This window comes from Athene noctua, chromosome 13, assembly GCF_965140245.1.
Source record: "Athene noctua chromosome 13, bAthNoc1.hap1.1, whole genome shotgun sequence".
Classification (NCBI taxonomy): domain Eukaryota; kingdom Metazoa; phylum Chordata; class Aves; order Strigiformes; family Strigidae; genus Athene; species Athene noctua.
In genome coordinates this window covers 13,397,518-13,422,724 of record NC_134049.1, presented here as the reverse complement: position 1 = coordinate 13,422,724, position 25,207 = coordinate 13,397,518, and the positions used below count along the sequence as shown (strand labels likewise).

The window sequence follows — 25,207 nt, the reverse complement described above, 5'->3', positions numbered from 1 at the left end:
ACAGCAGGGCCTGAGATGCATTCTTTTAGTCAACAAGGACATATTTTTAAATAGGAGTGACTCTCTAGCTAATAGTCAAGGAGTGACAAATCTAGCTTGCAAATAGAAAGGTGGAAGTGCCATTTCCTTCTTTTTTCTTTTCTGCATAATGTGTTTTCTGACTAGATGCAAAATTTTGAAAGTACTGTAAATACTGAAAGTATTTTCAGATAAAGAAGTATTATTCTGAAAAGTATTTGAAATGCTGTAGAGTTTTGGAAAAGCAGAAAAGCTGTGTTATGAGAACATCAGCTATAATCTGGGTCAGATTTTCAGTGCAGATGTGTCAGATGCAATTTCTTGGAAACCCTCCATGACAGTTAGTGAGAAGAGTGACCCAATGTTTTCTCACCATACAAAATAACTGTTCTGTTCAGTGATGTCATGGGGATGAAGCACCGCTTGTATTTCCAAAGTGCTGTCCTGTTTAAGCTTGTTCAAGAGCAGAGATTTTTCTCTCGGAACAGTTTCAAACAGGGAGTCTAGCAAATCTCTGGTACATCTTGACTGATCTCAATCTGGTTTGTCAGTTTTCTGAATTTTAATGATCTGGGTTTATTTCCAGATAATGACTATTTAAGTAAATGAGATGCCTTATAAATAAAGATGGAAATTATTCCATAGTATTAATTACAGGCTTTATGGTTCAAATACTTAATATATATTAAAGGCAAATGGTGATGTCATTTATGTCTGAGTTTATTAGTGTTTTTGGTGGTTTGTTTTATTTTAATCTGGTTTACATATGTTGGACAGTGTTTCCTGAACTAACGCAAGCTGTGTTATGTGCCTGGATAGACCAAAGGATATTGAAGGACAATAAAAATCAAAATGCATCATACAGCAGCAGCAGTAAATGGAAAGCCATATTTCAGAGTGGTTTTGTCTAAGAATCGAATAAATTAGTTTTACTTGGAGAATCTCAGCTTGTCTTGTTAGCCATTTACTCAAAAATGACATAGTTTTAAATTAATTATAATCCTTTGCACTTCTATAGTTGCTTCTCTTGAGAATCTCAATAGTGCTCTACAAACATTAATTAAGCCTAATAGTACTCCTGAGAAGTGGTTAACTGATAGATATACTTCACTTAACCCATCATGATATAAGTGATCTCTACAACAAAATACAAAAACTTTAAACAGCAGGACTACACAAGAGTTTTGAGCCTAAAATAAGTAACTTAGTCAGACAAAACTGTGGGGAACATTTAGATACAGGGAATACAATTACTTGGCCTAGGCATTGAAGATAAATAAAAGTGAAAATAATAAGGTACTGAGATCTCTAGTGAAGGAAAGTGGTTTATATCTGATGTGAGAGAAAATACCCACAGCACCACAGTATCACATGGTGTGACTCTGGATGATGAATTGGACTGATTCAGAGAAAAGACTGCTATTTGCAGAAATCACCTCCAGATGGGCCGGAGAGCCTGAGTCCAAATCGAACCTTTAAGGCTGATGCATGAACAGCAGCGATAGCAGTAAGGTCCTTACTCTCACCCCTGGAGGTACAAGAGCTGCTGAAAATAGCAACAAAACAGCGGTATCAGTGTGTACACTTACAGCCTGAGACTGCTATTTTTGCTGGTGAATCTGCATGCATAATTTCCTTCCTGATATTACTCCACAAAGAGAAGCTTTTGTTATCTTGCCGTACTGATGAGAGCAATACTTAAGACGGGTTAGCACTGGAACAAGCAACAGGTTGTTTTTGGTAGATGCCTTAGGACTTGGATCATCCTCAAGCAACTCTTCTGCTTTCCCGTTCTCAAAAAATCTGCTGCAAATATTTATTTCGGAGCTTCCAGTCTCTACAGGAAGAGCTATTCCAGAAATATGCTCCAGCTGTACACATTTATTTGCCCACTAACAACAGGAGAAGAGGTATGGCATCACTTGCTTAATACCCCTACCCGCAGCAACACAGCAAAGCACAGTGTTAACTGTTTTCTCACCGATTAATACCAACTGCCATCCACTGGGTCTGTTATCATTTGATATTTGATAGTTGCTCCAATGCCTTGTGAATAGTTTTAGCATTTGTTGAGGGAAACTTTATGATGCACAGTCTAAACTCTCAGACGCACACTCTGAAATCCTGAGGAAGCAAATCAGCACTGAAAAGTGAAATGATGAGTTTGCATCAGATTTTTATTTACAGAAATGACTTGGAAACATTTGGGTCTCCTCTTTGCATACATTTTCTTTCCTTTTTGTTTCCCAGCATTTCTGTGCTTTTGGGACTACAAACTCTCACGTAAACATTGGCAATAAATCCTTGCTGAGAAAGACTACCTGCTGGAGAAAAATCTGCTCATTTTATCCAAGTGGAATGCCTACACTCTGCAATTAGACTTTATTCTTACTCATATACAATAACATTCTTTATCTGCATTTTGTGAATTGTAATTCATGACATACATGACACACCTAATGAACCCCCCTGAAGTGCTTCTTCTGAGTTGAGTGGCCTTTGGATCAGGACCTGTGCTCGCTTCATCTCCCCATATTTTTAGCTGCTTCAGTAAGTTGTTTAACTACAGAAGGGTCTGAAACCTCCTCTTTTTTTTTTTTTCTTTTTTTTTTTTTTTTGCATACATGCATGCTATTCTATTGCCTCTTTTATAATTTATAATCAGTAGTTTCCCTGGAGTGCAAAAAGCTTTTCAGAAATACTATACTTGCAGCAGTAAGAGGAAGGGTAACTGCACTGTTGAACTGCTGCCTCATAATATTTAAATACTTTATTATTTCATAATCTGTCCTAGAAGCTTTCCAAGCAGAGACAGTCTCTTTATGTCAAAAGGGATAAGTTCCAGATTTTCAAATATGCATATATCAAAAACCCCATGAAGATGTTGCAACATTTTCAGCATGATTCCAGCTTGCCAAAGGCTCCATTTCATCGCATAACCTTCCGGATGTAGATCCATTACTGTACCGTAAAGTGGGTTACTGGACCGGGTAAGGCAATTCATCCACTGAAATGCAGAGTGTTGTTTTGCCAGTTACATGGTTTATAATTATCCATTATCATTATTTTTACAGTTATTTTTACCAAGGTTACAGATAGGTCATGTCTCTGAAAGATGTTCTGTTGGGTTCTTTTGGAGCCTCATTCTTCCCCCCTGTAGACATAAATGAGCAGCGCACATAGCACAGAATTCAAAAGGAATAAAACTGGTAAGAAAGTGAACAGATCAAGCCCCAAACTGCATACTTAAAAAACTGAAATAGTTCTGCCTATGGAAGCCACTCTCATCAAGGAACTACTGTGAATAGTAATAGCTGCTGCTTTTTTTTTTTTTTTGAGCACTGCTGAAGCCTTATGAGTTATTAGTCAAATCTCACAATCCTGGGACAAAGTCTGTTAAAACCATGTCCTGGGACAGGCTTCTCCATTCCATTCCTGGCTCTGTCACTGACCATCTGCCACTTGTCCTTTGCATTGCCTGAGTTTACCCATGTGTAAAATGCACTTAAAATAAGCTAAACCATACTTTGAAAATTACTTCAGTGGCACAAGCTAGAAATTTGGGGCTGCAACATGGCAAAAAATGGTTCTGTGGTTGTCAGTCCATAGAAACCCTGCACGTCTCCCTGGGTGCGCTCCTGAGGAGGCTAAATCTGGCTGACAGTGCTCCACCCTGCACTTGAGAGGCAGCAGAATACCACATTAAGCATGCTTGATGCCTGCCCACCTGCAGTACATGCAGTTGCTAACTTGTTTAATTAATTTTCTATGCACAACAAGAATCTGATCCAACACTAACTGGAATTAATAGGAAGACTTCTGTTGACTTAATGATCTTGGGGTCGGTCTCCACATGCGTGCAGAGACCACTGCCTAGAGATCCCTGAAGTCCCCACAAAGGGAAAGGCTTTGTTTGACTGACACATAGACACGTCTCTGCACAATGAGCCTGCAGGAGCTGGGCACACAGCAGATCTGTCTCTGCCTGTACAGTAACACTATTCACCAATGCTGCTCTTTATTCAGAAATAAATACAGCACCATAGTCATTTTTCACAGACCCTTTCACACGTAGCTTTAGACAAGCCTTAATGTGGAAAATGGATGACAAGCTATGCAGGAAAGCTTTGCGGCTAGATGTAAGTTAGGAACGGTGACTTGATAAAGGTGGTGACAAGCTAATAATGAAATGGAACATTGCAATTAAACGTGCTGGTGGGGAAGAAAGTGTGCCACAGCCAAGAGAGAGAGTGAGCAGCAGGTAGGTCAGGGAGAAAAGCAGAAGAGGCTTGATGGAATAGGATAGGAAGGAGGGGGAGATGTAAGAACAGGAAAGACAGGACAGAGATAAGCACTGTGTTAGCTGTGATGGTAGGATTGGGCAGAAACTGTTTAGTGTTTTTGTATCAGGTCTTGCATGGTGAGATCCATGTCCCTGACTGCAATTTGTTGACATTGGCACAATATGTCATTAAATGCAGATAAGTCCTAGAAGGGCAGAAAAGGTGGAGGGAAATAAACAGGTCAGGCTATAAACTAACAGCAAATCAAAGATGTCTACACCAAGTTTTACCTATGACATGAGCTGAAAAGTATGAAGACTGCCACAGAATGTTTAAGAATTACGTTTCTGTAAAATTTAAGTTTCCCTTAGAAATAGTTAATGTTAATGGTTATGAACCTAAACTCTGAGAGGTGAACTAGTCATACAACAATGCAGTGATTTTTCCTCAGTATACATGCAGCTGAAACAATACTCTTAGAAGTAGGAACAGACCCATTAATCTTCAATGTTAACGCTGAAGCCTAAAAATTATGCCTACATGAAAAACGAGCAAGGGCAGAGAGCACAGTTTGAATATCAAAAATTACTAACACAAGCCAGAAGATGGACTTCATTATTGCTATTTATTTGAAAAACATTTCCAGGATTAAAGTATACCAAAAATTGTCAAAGGATTTAGAAAAATTTCTACAAGCACACTACATAATTTAAAGGCTCACTGCGGAATGCAGACCAGCTTGCTGCAAAAAAATAATGAGGTTCTGGGTTCTTAATCTCTCACCCCACTGCATATTGTTGAGAGAGACGACTTTACGGATGTGGCTACAAATGCATTTTATATAGAAATACTAGGAATGAGCTATGTTGTTCTCGGAGTCCCTGCCTGGGATAGGGGTTTGACACATTCTTTACTCAGTTTGCTGTCTGTTGAGAAAAAAAAATAAGAGATAGACTAAGCTCACAAATATCAAACCTGGCAGCGCAAAGCTGTGTCTGCATGCGCAGGCTTGCACATGGGTGCTTCTGCCTGGGTAGAGACTGGCTTGTGTCAGGCACTCCGTTTCCTACATGGGGGGTAGGAGCAGTATTTCTCCTATAAACTGTCATATTAATAAAAGCATGCGGGGGAAAAAAAGTCTTATTTTGTATTTTTTGCTTTTATATTCTCCTATTTGATCAGATTTTTCAGAGGCATGAGGTCAACCAATATAGGAGGTTTGAACTTACTAAACATTTACAGTTCAAATTCAGAACTTCATGCCAATTTTCTGTCTTTGTAATGAGCCACATCTAAACCCTCGAGCCAAACGTCCAGAACTGAGGGAAGCTTGAATTCAAAGCCAAAATTGTATGGTTGGAGCCTATCTCTAAACATCACTTCAAAAATAGCACACTGGCATAGAATTTTGAAACCCAGGGTTGCAGTACACAAGGAGCCAAAAAAGTAGTATTTCTGTGTGTCGGTGCAAGCAGGAGGACTCATTTTGTTGTGCTCAGCAACATCTTGACACGCCGCACTAATCTTAGCCGCACGCTCTTAAAAGATTATTTTTGTCTCGGTGTTCTTTTCTAGTCTTTGATGCAACAACCCGTTGCGGGTTACATCAAGCCTGCAGAAAATCCCCCGTTTTCTCTTCCCTTGTTTTCCAGACAGCCGGCACCTCCTCCGGGTCCTGCCGACGGGCGCCGCAGGTGAGCGAAAAACTGGCGTATTTGGGCCGGAGATTAATTTCTGTTTAAATTAAAGGTGCTGCCGGTGGGCGGGAGATGCTGCAGGGGGGAGTGGGGGGAGCAGGGTCGAAGCCACGCTCTGCGCGCTGTATTTCGGGCTGTGCTGAGGGGCTTTCACTGAGGGCGTCCCGCTCCCCGCCTCACGGCCCAGAGCCGCCGGCGCCGCGCCGAGGGGGGAGCAGGGAGGCGGGGGCCGCCGGGCCGAGGCCCCTCGCCGCCGGGCCCGCCCTGCCAGCGGGAGCCCTCAGAGGCGAGGCGGGCGGCCGCGCACGGTGCGCTGGGCACGGCCGTAGCGGCGGGCCCGCCTCAGGCGCGGCGGGGCACCACCGCCGCCGCCTCCCGCCGCGGAGCAGCAGGACCCGGGCGGGCGGGCGCCCTCCCCGGCCGCGATCACGAGTCGGCGCCCGCCTTCCCCCCTCCCCACCCCCGTGACAGCCAAGATGGCGGCGCGAAGAGGCGGCGCGGAGGGGAGGGGGGATCCCGCCTGAGACGCCCACACGGCGGGGAGGCGGCGAAGGCGAGTCGGGCTCCGCTAGGATGAGATAAGGGCGCGGGGACTCAGCGCGCTTTCCCCCCCCTCCCCTTCCCCTACCCCCCTTCACCCTCCCGCTCCTCGGCGCCGGGGGCAGGAGGCGCCGGCGGCCGTTCCCCCTGCCCCGGGGAGCGCGGCCCCCGCCGGAGGTGAGGGCTGCGGGGCGGCGGGAGCGCGCCGGGCTGTCACCGCGGCGGGGCGCCGGGAGGGGGCTGAGGGGGTTTCTCCGGGGAGGTACCGTGGGTCGGGCGCTGTCGCGAGCCTGGGCCGGCGGGGAAGGGGCGTCCGCGGGGCCGGCGGCGCGCCGGGCTGTCAGTGCCGGGCGGGGGGGCGTGAGGGAGGCCGGGCGCCGGCGGGCGAGGGGCTGAGGGGAGCGCCGCGGCGGCGGTAACTTTCCGCTGGGCCGCGGCGGGAGGGGGAAAACTTTCTCTTTTCCCCGTCGGGCCGACGGTTCCCGCCAGCTCCCCCTGCCCCCAGCCCCTCGCCGCGGCGGTGGCCGGGCCGGAGGAGCGCAGTCCCGCGGCCGCGGAGGCCGGCGCTCCGGAGGGCGGAGAGCGGAGCGCTGCCGGCGCTGAGCTCTGCCTGCTGACCTGCCATGTTACAAAGGCAGGGCAGGGGCGTGCTGCCGGGCGCGGGGAGAAACCGGCCGAGGTGTGCGTGCCCCAAATACGTGTGCGGTTTTTCCGTGCGGTTTTTCCATGCAGCCTGCGCTGCGTCAGCTGGAATTGCACAGGTAGCGTTCAGCCGTGTGCGCCTGTATTTTTATTGCGACTTTCCCCCGGGCTCCCGCAGCCTGGGTTACCGCATACCTGGATTAACGCGACGTTGCTGGACGCGATGGTAAAAATTAGCCCTGACGTTTTTATCATCGTTCTGTCACGATGTCTGCATGTGGCATAAGTTACTGGCCAGGGGATGATAATATTTGATAACTTCCTAGCGATGGTTGTTATTCTGGAGTCATTCCAAATGGGCTGCGTTTAAAAATGTGCCGCCTCCGAGAATGTTCATTTGCTAAAAATGAGGTCTTGACTTGGCGCTTAGTTCTGAAGTTTAATTTTTTTTTTGAATTAACTGAGTGGAAGTGTGGTGTTCTGGACTGCCTTTTACTTCGTTTCACAATTTTTTCTGGAACTGTTGCTCAACTAGAGGTTTCCGCAAAGAGTGTTACATTACGGTACATAATCTTTCACTTTCTGAATGATTAAACACAAATATTTAATCTTGGCAAGTATCTGTGGTGGTTTAGGAAAACTAATTGAGTTAGTCTAGCCAAGGAAGGTCGAGGGGGAGTAAATGGATTATTTCTGGTTTGTGTGTCTAGCATAAAAGTCTTACTTTGTAAGAGTCTCCCGTTTCTCTATTAAAAAAAAAAAATTAAAAAATCATATATTTAGAGTATTGATGAAATTCTATCTTGCTTTTAGAGTACTGAGGAGTCTGTAAACTCATTTAAAGTGAACATTAAAGTGGAACTGGGTCTCTGATAAATGAAGCTAAGTTTTCTTGGGGTAATTGTGACTTGGCATTGAAGTTGTTTAATTATAAAAAATAGAGCATTAGAGTTTTTGTGGTTAGTTTTTGAGGAAGGGGAAAATTGCATGGAGCCTTAAAGACAGAACAAAAAAAGCTTAAGCTTCTCTATAGCCTTAAGAGCTTTTGTGATGAACGTGTTTCACTTATTCTAGAAACATTAGGGTCCAGCTGGAGGAGGTACTTCCCTCAAGTTTATGAGCAGCTTTTGCTCCTTTGGAACAGGCTTTACCCAAAGGCCTCTTCTAAACAGTGAATTTACTAGAGAGTAGCATGAAAGATAAGATCTGTTTCTGCAAGCAAATGGCACTAGGACCATTTTTTTAAATAAAATACAGGCTTACTTAGAAATGTTTTTGCAGTATTAAGGATGCTCATACACATGAGTTTTCATACTTTTTACAGCAGTGTGTTTGCAGGTCCATATTTCTGGTGAATGACTTGTTCTATATGCTTTACTTGGATATAACACCTATATGGTACTTAATGGAATTTCTATATGCATTAATGGCAGCATTGGCACTTTAGTAGTTACATAGCCAGAGTTAGTTAGTAAGAGCATAAATACTAGCATAAATATTGACATAGCCTGGCACATACTATAGGGCTCAGGTGAGTGTACTTGATTCAGGTCAGGCATTAGGAACAATGTAAATAGCCTGGCCCTGTTTAAGATAGGTGCTTGAAAGGGAAAGTAGCAAGTAGTGCTGGTGCTCTAACGAGAATGAGGTTGTCTCAGGAAAGTGTCTAACTAATACTGCTGTTCTGTGTCACTCTTACAAGGGAGTTGTGGGCACCACTGTTGAGAAGCCAGTCTGGCAATTTTTAATCTACTGGATTTTGCATTGAAGGGTTTAGTAATTTCTAGGTAAATTCCTGCTGTAGTGTGTGATAGCTAGAGAAAACTCTGTCTTGTGACTCTTCAATAGAGGAAGATGATATCTAGATCTAGCTGAATAATGATAATGGGATCTGTTAATCTTGAGGTTTTAAAACTGGAAAAAGAAATTTGCAGTGTCACTTACATATTCAATATCCCTTTTTGATTTCCATCATACTTCCTAGCAACTGAACTGGAGTTAGTTTTGCAAGTCATAGTAGGTTGAAATGCTTTTTATAACAGTGGCTGTAGAAACAGTTGCACTCGTGGCCAAACACCAGAAATGACTTGTAGGAAATGTTCTCTCCATTCATTGTCCTTTACTCAACTTTGACCTTAGTTTTTAAATACAGTGTCAGCATGACCAAACAGTTGGAGGCTAAAATGTTGCACAACTTAGATTGGGAGAAAAAAAAAGTGGATGTAACCTTGTTCAAACATAATGTTTGAGGTATTGGTGATTTCCAGGTATCTTGCTATCTGACAGAGGGTTCCAGTAGCTCAGGTTTTGATACATCTGTAGCTGTGGATTTAAGGTATTTGTTCTGAAGTTTCCTGGAAAGAACTATAATACTTCTTAAAAGGAAGGTGAAAGAACCAAAGAAAAATACCAAAATAATTTCTGTTTAAATACCTTTAGAAAACATGATGCAATTCATGTGGATTGGTGTATTTCCAGTATGATTCTCTTGTTTGTTAAAGTATTTAAATTGGCTTCTCTGTGATGTATTGAAATTTCAAAATTTTTTTATGCTGACTCCCAAAAAAACCCCCCCCAAACAAAAAAACCCCAGCCTGTTCCCCCTTCACAATTTCCCCCACCCCTGTAAAGATTTAGCATCTTTGAAGAAAGTTTAGGTTGAACTTGCACAAAAAACAAGGGTAGAGGTGTGGTTTAGAGGGCTGAGTTGTAATTGTCCTTCATGCTTCTGCCATAGCCTCCCTGGGTGGTCTTAGGCAAGAGCACAGAAGAGGCCTTGCATCTCTTCCCTTCTATATCAATTCTGTATATAAATAATATTTGCTATTGTGAGCTAAATCATGATAGAAATTTCATGCCATACTAAAAGTGACAAATCCTTGAAAATCCTCTGCAAGCTGAAGCCAGTTATGCCTTGTTTTAATTGAGGATAGCTAACAGGTAGGAGATAAATATATATAAACAGTGAATGCATCACCACTGTTCAACTATTTAAAATGAGCTGTTTGTAACAGTGATACTGACCAAGTAATTACTTAAAATGAATGAGGTTCTTTGCTATATTGCATAATAAGCCTTGGATATTTTTTGCTATCCTTCAGATCAGGCACAAGACTAAGCCTGAACTGGAAGCTTGGTCTGTAACTGATCTGGAAATATTCTGCTGATGTATGTATGCTTATAAGGTCCCCCCCCAGACTATAGAGTCAAAATTAAAAAGTACAGTGAAGGCTGTGTGATGCTGAAAGGTTTGATCTATAACAGTCATTTTAGTAGCAGTCTGTGATGCAGAACTAGTCATTGGTAGTTCCCTAAAGAGCTCAGAAACAGTACCAGGAGGAAATTGTGGAGGAGAAGTGGAAATGAAAGTGTTGGCCCTACTCTTTTAAATGGCATATTTTTACCTTTTCAAAATATACCTTCATGTATTAGATGCAGGGCTACTGTAGAGGCTGAAATTAAGTGAGATTGAAGTGAGCAATAACAGAGGGGTATGAAAGAAGGAGGAACAATGGTATAGAAATAGGATGTGAAGAGTACGGGGCAGTCTTAGAAGTAAATTAGACAATTATATTCTCACTATTTAATTTTTACTGTAAAATTTGATTTTTTAAAAAAGAATTGTTATTACTAATCAAATTATTTCAATTTAGTAATCTGAAATAAAATTGAACAAGCAGTGTGTTGTGTAAGTTGTGTCTACGTATATGCAAATGAAAAAGTCCCAAGAGGAAACCCCCGCTTTTTCTGTGTGCAAGCATTATGCAAAGAAAGAGAAGGGTGTTGTGGGCTGGACTCTTGGTTTTGTCTTGAGCTTCAGAAGAAACTTGTGGGCTTAAGGAATTATTCTCAACCAAGATCAGGATCTGGTCCACCTCTGGTAGCTTCCATATGTCAGCAAGTTTGTCTGTATAATATTTTGACTATAAAATTACAATGAAAGCACCAGTGCTGTCCAGATCCTGCAAGTGTGAAAGTAATCAGGCTCAGCATAAGGCTGTCCATTAAATCCTGGTACAGGAGCCATGTTCCAACAAACTGTACAACTTTGTACTTCCCTTGTATGTTGAATTCCTATTCAGGACAGCGAGACGTCATCATGTAGAGCACCGGGAGCAAACCCTTCTGTGAGTGCTTTTGCCATAATATTTAGCACATAAGATGACTCTCCCTGACCCAGTACCCTCTAGCCTTTCTTTTAAGGATGTCGTTATTTAATAATTTTGGCCCAAAAGCTGGGGAAGGGGTTTTAAGATATGTCTGTTCTACATTAGAGAGGTATTTTGAGCTGTCTTTGGAATCCTACAGCAGTAGATAGCTTAGCACATCGCCACACTTCAACTAACACTGTGATTATTGGGCGGATACCCTGATGTTGCTTTATATTGCTTTGCTGGCTAACCCAGCTGGGAAACTGCCACAGGAATAGTGTTAGTTGACAGATGTATTTGCAGCTGAACTGGTAGCAGTACATTCACCCTTAATTTTCTCTGGGGTAGATAATGAACATTTTGCTAACTGGATGTGGAGATTTACTAGTTGAGGGAGGTATTAGTCAGTGTTATCTCTACATTAAACCTTTCCAGTGTGGTGTAGATCATCTGCAAACAGCAGGTACAGCCCTGCAGTTGCAGTCTGTGCATGTCATCCACTCAGTGTCTATAATTTGCAGCATGACTGGGTCCAGTTTTCTTACGTTACAGGACATTTTTGCTGGCTAGAGAAAAAAAGAATGTCAAATGTTCTAAGTCACAATTAAAGTGTATTTTAAAACGTAGCAAAAAATGCTAGAAACAATTCCCACCTCTCTTTACCTCCACCACACCATTAAGTCAAAATTTTAATTTGCATAAAGAATAGCTTCAGAACCCAACTGAGGTTAGCATGTGTGTCCAAATGTGGCTGGGTGAAAGCAGGCCACTTCTGTCACTTCTTGTCACCCTTTGACATTTTCAGTGACAGATTTTGGGTTTGAAGCTCAATATTGGAAGATATGCTGCTTTCATTTGCCTTTATCTACTGTGCCAAGGAAAACAGAACATTCTGTTTAGGGGACTTCTTTTAAAAAGTCATAATAAGTAGTTGTACAAAAAAAACGTGGTCTAGCTGCTCTCCTGGACTGTGTTTTGGTTGAAGTAATATTTACATTTTGTAGTGCTTACCTTGGCTTCCTTCCTCCTCAGGTGCTATAAATTGTTTTCTGCATCCCTCCCTACAAACACAGTTGTACTTCAGAAATTGTTTCATCTTGGGGTGTGCTTTTTGGCCATAAACATTGTAATCTAGAAAGAAGAGTGTAAGTTTTAAAACCGGCCTTGTTTAGATTTTTCTCTGTCATGAGTCTTGTTGAATCTCACGAATCTCACTTTTTTGAATTTTTGTAGTCAGGGTTGAGTGTTGTGGGATTTTGCTGTGGCATAACTGCAACAAACACAGAAGCAGCTTGTGCCTTGTTGGACCCTCTTAGTAAATAGTTTGATTTTACTGAGACTAAAAAGAGCAATGAAGAACAAACAAATGGAAAACTTGGTGAGTGATGGTGGAAGGTATAGAAGATATAGAAAATGCCTGATTTCTCCCTCTTGGTGAAAGCTGTTCCTTCCCACCTTCTCTCTGCCTCTCCTGCTTCCTCCTCTAAGCTTTGATACTCTAGATGACTAGTTCCTGCTCACTGACTGCAGCGATCTCGCTGAATCTAGATTAGCCTCTGAATTTAAGCCTAATTTTTCTTTCTTCCTAGGCATTGCTGAACAAATCTGCCTGTCCCTCAGTTCTTGGCCTGCATTCCTATTTTCTGCTCCCAAGCTCATGGTCTTGTGTTCTGTCCCTGCACTCTTATCCAGCAGTTTTCTGTTTCCCAGGAACCTCTTAGAGATCCTTTGTTGCCAAGTTTTCTCTCTTGACTATCTCCTTAGCTGTTTGGATCAGAGTATGTTAACTGTGAGTTGGTACAGATGATTGTGAATGGGCCTGCAAAGCAACTGGTAGCAATTCCAGTCCCGTGATGTAGGAGCAGAACAATGTTGAAGTTTTTGTTGTTTTGTTTTTTTATATGCCAATATGTTTCTTAGCGCCAGTACTACTATTGATGCAGAACCAAAGGGAGCTTAGTGGAGACTAGTGGCTTCTTGTTAATTACTCCGTTGTCTAACATTGAGTGCAGATGTATTCAGTAGGGTCTAAAAAGTAATGCAATTGATCACTTTAGCACTGTTAGTACTTTCTCCGTTGTTGTCATTTGTTTAACTGTAGTAATCAGAAATGTGAAGACAGGCAAATACAGGCAATGTCCTACAAAAAATAAAAATGGTGTAAGTCCCAGTTGTATTGTGGTAATGTTGTAGGTCCTTGCACCTTGTTTCTTGAACAAGTAGATCCTTTATTTCATAGATGGAGGACAACAAACTGGTTGTAAATATGTTCTACAAGCTACAAGTACTAAGAAACAGAGCTGCAAGTACACTGGCAGCAGTTCTCACTGTGTTCCTTGTGATGCTTAAAAGTATACTTCTTTTTTTCTTTCCTTTAACTCTCCTCATTGGCTTTCCAGATACTTGACTAGGAAAGATGTTTTTTGAAGTGTCCACGGAGAAATTATTCATGTGTTAATGCTGCTTATTTCTTGGACTTTTTGCAGCTATGCTTGAGATCTGCAGGTGATCCTTAAAATTATAATTTCTGACACTTCTGGACCCTTTGTATTACAGATCAGGTCATTAGACAAAAATGTGTGGCGCTACTGCTGCGTGCTCTCTTTGTAGTCTGGTGTCAAAACGTTTAAAGACAGTTACTGCTGAGTAACTGATTTTAACTGGTACTAGTCTGTAGTGCTGTATGGATTATAAAGACTTGCACCAGGTGCTGGATTTGCTCTCCAGTCTGTTAACCTCCCCACGTCTTGCTGTAGGAGTAATGAACTAACAGTGCCGATAACTTATTTCAGATCATGCAGAATCGGTCTTGTACTTTGGGTTTATGAACAGAGCCTTGACCTTCGTGCTCCCAAAAATGTAATTCTGATAATTTAGTGTAGGGTTTTTCTCCCTAATTTTTCCACTTCGGGAATGGAAGCAAATCTTTACTGGTTTGCATAAACCCTCCTGAGTTGTATTTCTTCCCAGCCTTGCTTATGTTATGCTTTGTTTTCTGAAATCTTCTCATTTAGACAAAGTTAATTTTTTTACTACAGCCTTACTAATGCTAAAGAGTCATTCAGGGGGACTGAAGTCTGAGAGCATCTGAAGTGAGGTATTCTCTTCAATCCCATGGTGGGAAGCTGTTGCTTCAAAGTGCATAACTGTAGCACAGGCTGCCTGACCTGCACGTGCTTTGGCATAAAACACAAGCTCAAGGTGTCAGTGGTGATACCAATGTTTAAAAGTGGTCATACTACCATTTGCAAGCTAAGTGTACCATAGCTGAAGAAAACCAGTGAATTGTAACAGTAACAGGCAAGGAGACTAACTGCAAGAATGGAGAATGGGAGTAAGGTGACTAGGTGGAAGAGCACATACATGTGTATTGCTAATTGTGGAGTGAGAAGGACCTGTTTAAATGTCAGAATATTGCAGAGGAACAATGTTTTAAAGCAGACTTTGAAAGGTTACTGAGCTTAAAGAGCTGGCTAACACCTTCTATGACTAGATTTGGAAGGTATTTATTATCAGAAGATAGTGGAAGAGTTGAAATAATTTGAAGTGGCTGGCTCAACTATTCTTTGATTTTGTTTCTTTAAAGCATTAAATGTATTACATTGTTTACATTTTAAAAATACAGATGCAGCATAAAACTTGATATTTTGTTTAAGTTTAAAATTTGCTTTCATATACTTTAACAGTTGGGACATGTAACCCTGTCTTAGCAAGTGAGTTCTACAACAATTCTCAATGTTCATTTAATGTGACTGGTGCAGTGGAGTTTGCAGTAAGTTTCAACAAATATGTACATTGTTTAATTTTTGTTTTTACTGTTTCTATAGGGAATGAAACTTTAACAAGAAGTCTATGTTAAAGCCTGGCTAACAGCAACAGAGGCAAAGTGTAGAAGCAATGCCCTGATGAAAAGGTAAGGAACACATTGAAAGAGTTTTCAAAAGGCTTATGGTCTGACTTGAGAGAATTCCTGTGATATTTGAGGTGCTTGTGCTTTGTTCCCAGGACTGTTTACTTGCTATGAAGAAAATACTGGAGAAAAAGGGCATTTCTGTCACTTTTGCCAGGCAACGTTGGAAGTGCAGGAATGGGGTGAAGGTTTTTCCCTGGGTGGCTGCAGTTATTCACATGTTCTCTAGACTGTTGAGCTCTCATGTGATTTGTGCAGTGTCATGGCTGAGAAATGGTTCTGAGTAGCTATAGCAGGACTGACTGATCCAGTTAACTTCATTTTGCTCTTGCATGACTAGCTGCTATGTTTCTGTGTGTTGGCAGCATACTTCACCAGGATAATGCTGCAGTACATATGAGACTGAAATGCTAGAGTCTCTTAGAACTTTACTGGCAAGATTAAAAAATTGGCCACAGATTTGTCTATTTGTCTACTATTCGTGTGCCCTCAAAGGAAGGAAGTTCTTGGAATGTGATTATATGATGAATGCTTTAAAAAATAAATCACTGTTTTTAATAAAGCTTTGAACTGTTTTACCAAAGGTGTGTTGCAGAGCCCTGCACTGGTTTCCAGACTACACTAGGAGGCACTTGTTTTTTGCTTACAAACAATGTCTCTCTGGAGTCAGGCTAACAAAGTAAAGTGCCACCTGCTTTAGACAGTTAATGGACCTAAAAAGGAGCTCAAATTAATAAGAAATCTAATATTCTCAAAGGAAAATGCAGGAAGGAATGGGAATGAAGACAAGGAAGATCAGAAGATTACAAGGCAGTTACTGTATTTGTGTCTGCCAGAGGTGGGCTGCTGAAACTGTTCTAATGGAGTTGCATGGTCCTTACTGCTATCTTATGCAGGTCAGGTATCTCTTGAATGTGCAAAAAGCGTAATAAGTAAACCCTTTTTGCTATCTGGGAAAACTGGCTCATGGAAAGAAACTGGCACTGCTAGAGAGAGCAGTTCTTCTGGTCTGCAGCCCAATTACAAGTTACCTCTACAAGGTACATAGATTATATCACTATTTTTTTCCTTGGAAATTGTGTAGTGCATCTATAGCAAACTCTCTGCTTCATGAAGCATTATGCCTGTTGCTGCTGCACAGGTGAGATATACGGTATGTCTGCATTAGTACGCATCACGTGGTAAGGAAAAAGCCGATGTGTACTTTGCTTTTATAGTATTTGAATTAAAAAAATGTGATCAATTTAGAAAGTTTGGACACCTGAAAATATGTGAGCTGGTATAAAATCATGCCTTTCAATTTTTGTTTTCTTTCTATATGGGAGTTATGTATAGCTTATAGCAAACAGAAGAAACTTTGTTGGAAGCAAATTAAGTTAGAGTATGTGCTGCTCTTTCTGAATTCAGTGGTGAGATCCCAGTCCCACTGGTGTATTATATATCACAAAGGGGTCGGTCACATGGAACTCCTGTAAGCCTGTTGATCATCTTTCCTGTAATAGCAGACTGGTTCTCTTCTAACACTAGCAGTAGATCTGTAGTGTTAGATCACAGAGCTAATTTTTTACGTTAATCTCTTGCACAGTTGCTAAAATGCCAGCAGCTATGAATTACAACAGTGGTGACAGAGAAAATTATTAATTAGTATTTCCTAAATGCTTATGAAGAAATACAATATTAAAAAATAAATTGATGTTGAATAAAGAATGAGACTTGGTTTACCCTTTGTCTTTCAGCATAGTAATCAAGCTAATAGTCTGTGGATCTGTGGCAGGATTGTCTGATTGTTTCCCCTTTTCCCATATTTTTAGAAATGGCTAAAAAGCTCTTTTTTTTCCCCCACATTCATATAGTCATGATCTGTAAAGTCTGTGTGTATTTTTCATATGTTCTTAAGTCAGTTTGCTATTTCCAAGGATATTTTGTTTCTTACTGATGTTTATGGTGTTTAGTACAGTGGTATTAATTATATGCAATCTTTTAAGAATTATTGTCATGAGATGGCTCAAAGACCGTGTATTGCACTTGTTTCCAGGGACTTTTATAAGAGGTTATGCTTATGGTCCAATGGCATTGTCTTCAAAGCGCAGCATTTCATGCCCAGATGACTGAGGTGTAGAAAAGCTATAGTAGCTGCTTCTCAGTGTGGCACTGTTACTGTTGTTGAATTTCATCTGGGATCTGCTGCTTCAAGCAACACCCTTGTGCAGTGTGACTTTGTTTCTGTTGTGGTTTTGTTTTCTTTCCTGGAAGTTGACTTGCAGTACTGTGTGATGTATATAATTATGACATGCTTTGGAATGCCTTCATGGTAAGAGCATCTACAGAAACTATTCAGATTTATCAGTTTATGTGAAATTGCTTTTCACTGAATGATTATTTGTCACTGAATTAGCTCACATTATATACATTCTTTCGGGGGTCTGTTAACATAAATTTAGCATAAATCTGCTCTCACAGTAAACAATGTTGAAAATTTGAATATCACAGTAGCTCTAGTAAAGTTTAAGTTGGCTTAAATAAAATATCACTGAATTGTTTTGTTATCTTCTGCATTTTACCCGTTTTTAGCTGCAAGCCTTTGTATCAGAAGGCAAAGAGCTGAGGGGATGATGCATCATCAGCTAGGCCTTTTTTTCTCCCTTCTGTAAAAGCTGCATTGAATTATAAAAGTCTTGCTGACTTGTGTATTACTTGCTATAACCTTAGGAAGCAAATTTATATGATAGCAGGTGTTTGTATGTAGGGGATTCTAATTTTAACTGGCTCTAAAAGAAGAGAGCTTGTCCCAGTTTTTCTTGAAAGTGCTTTTGGGAATAAATGAATCTTTGAATTTAAGACTTTGTTATAAACTTAATATGAAATAATTAATACTGAGGCTTAAATTGTGAGATAGGCATGATTCTTTGATAGAATGCATATCTATATCTTTTTGTTTATTTGTAATGCTATCTTGGCTAATTAAACTGGAATAGCGTGCTGCTAATACACTGAAGTTATAAGGCTTACTTGCAATTTTAACAGTCATAATTTGTATAATTTCTCATTACTAAAATACTGTTTCTTTTCAACTTAAGGGCATTGTGAAACACTCCAGAAATTGGTGTCGTTTTGTAAAATAATGCTGAGAAAAGGAACAAAAAAATTAAGATTTTTTTATAATTCAATCTTTAAGACAAAGTTCAGTTTTGTAATGTTTCCTATACTTTGTACTGAGCCTGTGCTTATAGGGCGTTTTTCACACACAACCATGCAAGACTTAGCCAGCTCTCAGTCTACATTCTGTCTTCTCAGGTCTTTTAATGGAAGACTTTTTCACCAGAGCTCATGATGGCGTAAGCATTGAGTTTAAATTGCTTGATTGGTAGCTTTTACTTAGCCAGCCTCTTCTTTCCTCAGCAGTTCTTGAGGGATATTTGGGCATTTATATTTTTATATATACATAGATAGATAGATATAACCCCCTCTATCTTCTGAGCAGTATTTGACCATAGCTTTTTTCTGATCTATGTTATGAAGAATTAGGTTTTTTCTTTCTACATTTCTTGATGCATTTTCAAATGATACTTCTTAAAAGCAACTGCTTAGTCTAACTTTTATTTTTTTTAAATTTAGGAGCAAATGTTTGCCCAGTGTATTGTACCTTAAAAAACACTGTTACAGCTTACCTCTTGGTTTAGAGAGAGTTCTGGTTGATAAAGACAGAAAGTTTCGTAATAGCTAGCATGTAATATGCCATAGTTAAGCTTTACAGAGAATTTATAATGTTAGAAAATATTTGGAAGTTCAGTCACATTAGCTAAAAGATGTTAGTGTTCGGTCTTAAGTTAGAATTTAGAGATGCTGTATACAACTTCTTTATCTCTCCATGCGTTTGTTGCTAGCCTGTTCTGGATTTGTTGAAGTCAGATGTACAGTGAAATAATAGGCAACATATGCAGTGGTTGAATTTGTGTGTCTTGGGATATACCACTCAAGGAGAAGTTTGAGTTTGTAGTTATTACTCTCATATACTGCTAATTGAGTAACATATTCCAGATGTTTTCAAAATAACTGAATTTAGGTTAAATTAAGCTTAGTTTTGTAACTGCATTCTCTCTTCTATGAAAACAAGCTGAGCAGTTATTTACAAACTGTTACACTGCTGTATACTGATGATTGTTTTCCAGTAATCATGTGTTCTAAAGTGTCCCATATTGCTTGTTAACCATATAGAAAGAAATAAATGTAGGATAGTTTGGGGGTTTTTTCTTGACATGATATTGAATAGTGTAAATAACCTTAAAATAAAAACTGTTATTAATTTCCTTGTGACTTTAGAACCTAGTCAAGTCAGTTACCCCAGCAAAATACAACCAACCTACAAAATAAGAGCAGGAAGATGGAATTACCTTTCTTGCACTGGTAGATGAGGTTGATAGTGGTGATCAGGCACAGACTGATATTATTCTTGAGCAGGAACTGTTGCTAGAAATCTTAGGTCAGCTTGGAACAATTTGATTAAATGCACAGTATCAACCGAAGGCATAATTTCCCTAATTACCAGTGAGAGATGTCAACATTTGTTCTGTTTAACAAAGATTTTTTTCGTAAAATCCAAGAATCATGATGGTATGAAGTTTGATAAGGCTACCTAGAGCAGAAAATAAAGGGAGATAAAGCAACTGGAATAAAGGTGCTATGAAAACTGAAGTCTTATACCAACTATTCAAACAATTTTAAATTGTTTGTTGACTTTCTGAATGTTAGCAAGCTTTTGAAACTCCTGTGTTTTAACAGTTCTCTTGCAATAAAATTTTACACTCCAAAAAAAAAAATTCAACAAAAGAGGGTCTTAAATATCTTGTCTGGTTTACAAAGTCTAGAACTTGATGACAGTAGACTTCCTGAAGCTACTTTATCGAAGGATGAGCATATATGGGTGACTTAGATGAACTTTTTTAGCCCATTTCTCAATGTTCCATGAAAGAGTGGAAGGTATTTCCTCTATTTGCAAAATCAAGCTATTAAATGAGACATGGAGTTTAAATGACTTGCAGAGGTATTCAGGAGTCTCTGACAAAGGGAAAACCAAATCTTCTGATACGTAGTGCACTGCATTTGCAAATCATCTTTTCATCCAAAAGATATTACTTTATCCTGTGATGAAGTCAGTTGCCAACATTGGTACCAAACATTGCAAAAAATCACCATACAGAAAGAATTAATCTGTAAAGAATTTTTTAACCAATATATTCCCTGAAGAAAGAATGTAATTTCCCAAAACGATTTGGCTGGAACAGCAGGACTGTATTCCTTTTCATTATGAAAAACTTCATGTGGTCTTGAATGGAAAGATTTATGATTACAAATGAAAAATGTTACATGATCTGATGATGGATCTCTCTTTTATATTCTTCTATTGTGTTTCCTTTTATATTATTGCAAATTTTCTGTTTTTAAAAATAAGCATACTTTTATTATTTCTGATATTTTACAATTGCCTTTAAAAAACCTGATACATATCTTTTTCTTACCAGTTATAACATCTTGTAATGGAAGATGGAAGACAAAGGGGCTCGTGTTGCTGACTACTTTGTTGTCGCGGGATTAACAGATATTTCAAAACCACTAGAGGAAGAAATCCACTTCAACGATGCTTGCCATAAAATCGCTAAACCAAAAGAACCTATTACAGATGTAACAGTACTTAATAAATCTCTGGGGGAGGAAGTTCCTCAGGGATATAAATGCATAGATGTTACTCCCTCAGGACTGTCTGCGGATCTCAATAATGGCAGTCTTGTAGGACCACAGATATACCTTTGTTATCGCCGAGGAAGAGATAAGCCCCCACTTACTGATTTGGGGTGAGTGGTTTTTCTGTCCCAGTAGATTATTTTTGGAAGTTTATTTGACTAATGAGCAAATAAAGTAGGTTTACTGAAATACAATACTTATATAAGGCAAAACTCTTAACAGGAAGATATTTGTTGACTTGAGCATACTGTAACCTAGTATGGTAGGAAAAATGAGTTCTGAGTTTTAATGACAACTGTAATCCCTTGCATTTTAGAGTTTTCAAAGCCATTTATAATTTTTAATGTATGTTTTTGGGCTGAGATAAGATGCTTAACCTATTTAATACAGATTGAGAAGAGGTGAGTTGTATGGCGTTCTTAGGATCAGGCAATGAATCTTTATAATAGAGTTAAAAATAATGCTATTTTGCAGTAAACAAAATGCAATTATACATGAGGAAAACTAGTATAGTTTCATCATGAAGCTTTTCTGTGAGAATGCAATTTGATATAGCATGACCTGAACTTGTCAGTAAAAATACTCTGATCAGAGATGAGGCAAGAGCCACTGTTAAATTAGTCCTATTCACTTCTAATTATTTATATAGTATTAGTATTCAGAGTGTTTTTAAGAAAATGTGCCTTCTGACTTTTGTTCATCCTATTTCAACTAGGGTTTTATATGATGGGAAAGAAAGAGTAAAGCAAGGTTGTGAAATAATTCAAACTACTCCATACGGTCGGCCTGCTAATATTAGTGGCAGTGCCTCATCACAAAGAGTGTACATCACTTACCGAAGAGCATCCGAAAACATGACACAAAACACGTTGGCTGTTACGGATATATGTATAATCATCCCAAGCAAAGGAGAAACCCCTCCACATACATTCTGCAAGGTTGACAAGAATCTTAATAATAGTATGGTAAGATTCAAAAATCTGGATATTCAGTATTGTAATGTAATGTTTGTGGAGTATTTGTGATAGTTCTCAGAGTACCTGGTGAAAAATTTGATAAGCACTCTTCAAAGATGAATTGAATCTTAGAAGAGTTGGAGAATTACATTTCTTTATTCCTACTTGGAACAACATGTTTTTGCAAGTCTTGGAGTAAATAGTCTTTTTACTGCTGACTTCAGCAAGTTCAAATTAGTCCTTAAGAACCTGTTGTGTCATCTGGTGTATAACTGGAGGTTTTACAGATGTGGCTGTTTCTGATACTGATTTTACTGTTGTGATGGGAATTCTGTATCACACAACCAGCTTCTGTTTTGTTTTTAAACTCTTCCATTACATACAGTGCTATTTTATAAATGTAATTTCGTCTCAGTAGTTTCACAAACTTTTTCTCTGAAGAAATTTGCATGTGAGGGATGTTGGATGCTGTTGACTGTGTGCAGGTTTAAATGCTCAGTAGGGTTCCAGAGCTAGACCTGCTAAAATCCACATGTTTCACAGCACTTTGTTTTGCAGAAATTCACAGAATCACAGAATTGTCTAGGTGGGAAAAGACCTTGAAGATCATCCAGTCCAACCATCAACCCAACATTAACGGTTCCCAACTACACCATATCCCTCAGCACTATGTCGACCCTACTCTTAAACACCTCTAGGGATGGGGACTCCACCACCTCCCTGGGCAGCCCATTCCAATGCCCAACAACCCTTTCTGGAAAGAAATGCTTCCTGATATGTAGTCTGAACCTTCCCTGGTAAAACTTGAGGCCATTACCTCTTGTCCTATCACTTTCTTGGTTAAAGAGACTCATCCCCAGCTCTCTGCACCCTCCTTTCAGGCAGTTGTAGAGGGCAGTGAGGTCTCCCCTCAGCCTCCTCTTCTCCAGACTAAACAACCCCAGTTAGCTCAGCTGTTCCTCGTTCTTTATTTTCATGTCCAGAAATTGAGAACTTCAAGAATTTTTAAAAAACATTAACAATGCCAGAAAGGAAATTGTTGTTTAGAAGCTATGATGTTATGCTGCAGTGTTTCACAGACTATGAAATCACAGATGGAATAAGGATTTAGGCTTAAAGATTAGCATGATTAAAATAAAAATGCAGTCCTGAAAGAAAATTGTTAAGTATTAAAGTAATACACAAATGTAGTTAGTAACAGAAACATTTCACTGTGTGTATAGATACGTAAACACATGCCTGTATGAATGTATATCTGTCTATACACACATTTAAACCAGAACTTTAACAAATGGAGAAAGGCTTAAATATTTATATGAATGACAGTGGTACTTGAAATTCTGTAGTTGTGTTAACAAATGTTGTAGAGAAGAATTTATAAATGCTTCAGTCTATAAACCAGTTCTATTTCAGAGGTCAGGCTGATGCCTGCCATGGATTGGTTAGCTCAGAGCTAGCACAGTACTTTTCTTTCAGCTAAATGTTTGTGGCCATTGTCAGAAAGGATAGTGTAGCAGGCCCCAAATTCCTGTATCTTAATGCCCTATATTTTTGTGTGTAGATATGGTTCTTTGTAAACAAGGAAGAGGAGGTTTTCCTCCACTGTTTTCTGTTATGCCCTTTTCTTATACTTCATCACATAATCCAATAATTTTTGTTTTACAGTGGGGCTCAGCAGTATATTTATGTTACAAAAAATCTGTGGCAAAAACCAACACCATATCATATAAAGCTGGTATGTAACTACTGTTAAACTTGTTTATGTTCAATTCAGGTTGTACAGGCTGATTTGTAATGGAATATGTTTTTTATTGAAGAATTATTTGACAAAGACACTGTCTTGGCATTATCCAAAAAGGACTCTTTCCCCAAAGAATTCTTTTTTAAATAATGTCCGAAAACAAGTCTTGGTTATATATCATGACCACTTTGATTTAAAATTTGCTTCTAATTGGAAGCTTAGTTGTGTTTGGATAGGTTTCTATGAAACTGTGTGTCTCCCACCTCTGGGTTTTTTTGCTGATAACTGTCTTTTAAGCATGTGTATATAAAGAAATATAAATGCAGGAGAATATACCGCTGAAATTGTTTGATGCATTTTCATGATCACTTTCTTTAAGAAATGTTTTGAAGAATAAGGCAGACTTCCACACTGCTCTGATTATCAGTGGCATTGATTGTGTATCATCTTTATTTTGTTATTTTATTTAAGACAATTAGTTTTGCTATGGCTCTGAAGAAGTGTGTTAGGTTGGTTTTTTTGAAAACCCCAATTTTGTCTGAGTGCAAGTGATGAGCATGATTCAGACTTAAGCTTTCATTCACTTACATCCCTTTGAGATGCTTCTCTCTGTAAACAAGAGTAGTTAAGACTAACTAAAAGGTGGACAATAAATTTGTAAACAAATAAAAATTTTAGAAGGCCCCAAGTCTGGTAGTAGCTTATGCAAAATTTTGCTTCTTGGTGGGAGGGAGTGCATGCAGGGGAAGCCCACTGCCCTTCTTCATTACCAGTTTTTATTGTCTATTAATATATGTATGTTTATTATATGTTTAATCTGTATATTAGAAAAGAATCTGTAGTGATTGTGTTCTCTAATGTGGAGAAATCCTAAATCCCTTCACAGAATATTCATTCTCATTTTGGAGTCCCCTGGGCTGGCAATAAGAAAGAATAGATTGCTAAAGCTGTGTGATATAATTGAAGACCTGTATGTTAAGAGCCTCTGCTTCAGAACTTTATGTTTTACAGCTGTACTTAAGTCTAAACACATTAGTCTGATAGTACATTAGCTGAATCCTCAGCTGAGGTGGATCAGCATAGTTTATTGGTTTGATTCTACTGATATTAAAAAATAATAATACCTAACATATCAAATTTTTCGGGAAACTTGTTGGAAAGAGTTGTTTTCATAATTGAAAACATCAGTCTTATTTCTCAATTATTCAGGTTACCTTTTTTAACTAAATTTTAAATCTTGTAGTTGTGATGAAAGTGAACTATTATAATAATAGCTGAGATGCACATAACCTGCAAACAGAAAAAGATAAATTAATTATGAATAGTTCCTAGAATAGTAAGTATGACTTTAGTCCAATGTTTTAGTCAGATGGTTTCTCCTTAGGCCCTGGAAGCATGCTGCCCCTTTCCAGCTATTCACTGTGTTTGATTATTTACAGCTTTCCTTTACTGACTTCCTGAAGTTAGTGTATGCTCATATATAATTTTTCTGCGCATCTTTTTATGGAATGAGCTATTACAAATATGTTT

At 39.4% G+C, this 25,207-nt stretch overlaps 1 protein-coding gene across 6 annotated transcripts in view; it reads left to right on the top strand.

The window, feature by feature from the left end:
• Positions 1 to 2,422: 2,422 nt before the first annotated feature.
• The window catches only part of DENND4A (DENN domain containing 4A), a 61,341-nt gene continuing 38,556 nt past the window's right edge, over positions 2,423 to 25,207 (top strand). Inside the window, exons 1-6 of one of the 6 annotated variants that reach the window (XM_074917269.1) lie at positions 2,423 to 2,568; positions 5,877 to 5,995; positions 15,159 to 15,244; positions 20,761 to 21,090; positions 21,696 to 21,945; positions 23,602 to 23,671. In XM_074917269.1, the coding sequence (XP_074773370.1) occupies positions 20,783 to 21,090; positions 21,696 to 21,945; positions 23,602 to 23,671 (628 nt within the window). In that variant the 5' untranslated portion in view covers positions 2,423 to 2,568; positions 5,877 to 5,995; positions 15,159 to 15,244; positions 20,761 to 20,782. Of the gene's footprint in view, positions 2,569 to 5,559; positions 5,996 to 6,431; positions 6,716 to 15,158; positions 15,245 to 20,760; positions 21,091 to 21,695; positions 21,946 to 23,601; positions 23,672 to 25,207 lie in introns of those variants that run through there. The other 5 variants (XM_074917268.1, XM_074917266.1, XM_074917265.1 and 2 more) reach the window with 5 other exon arrangements.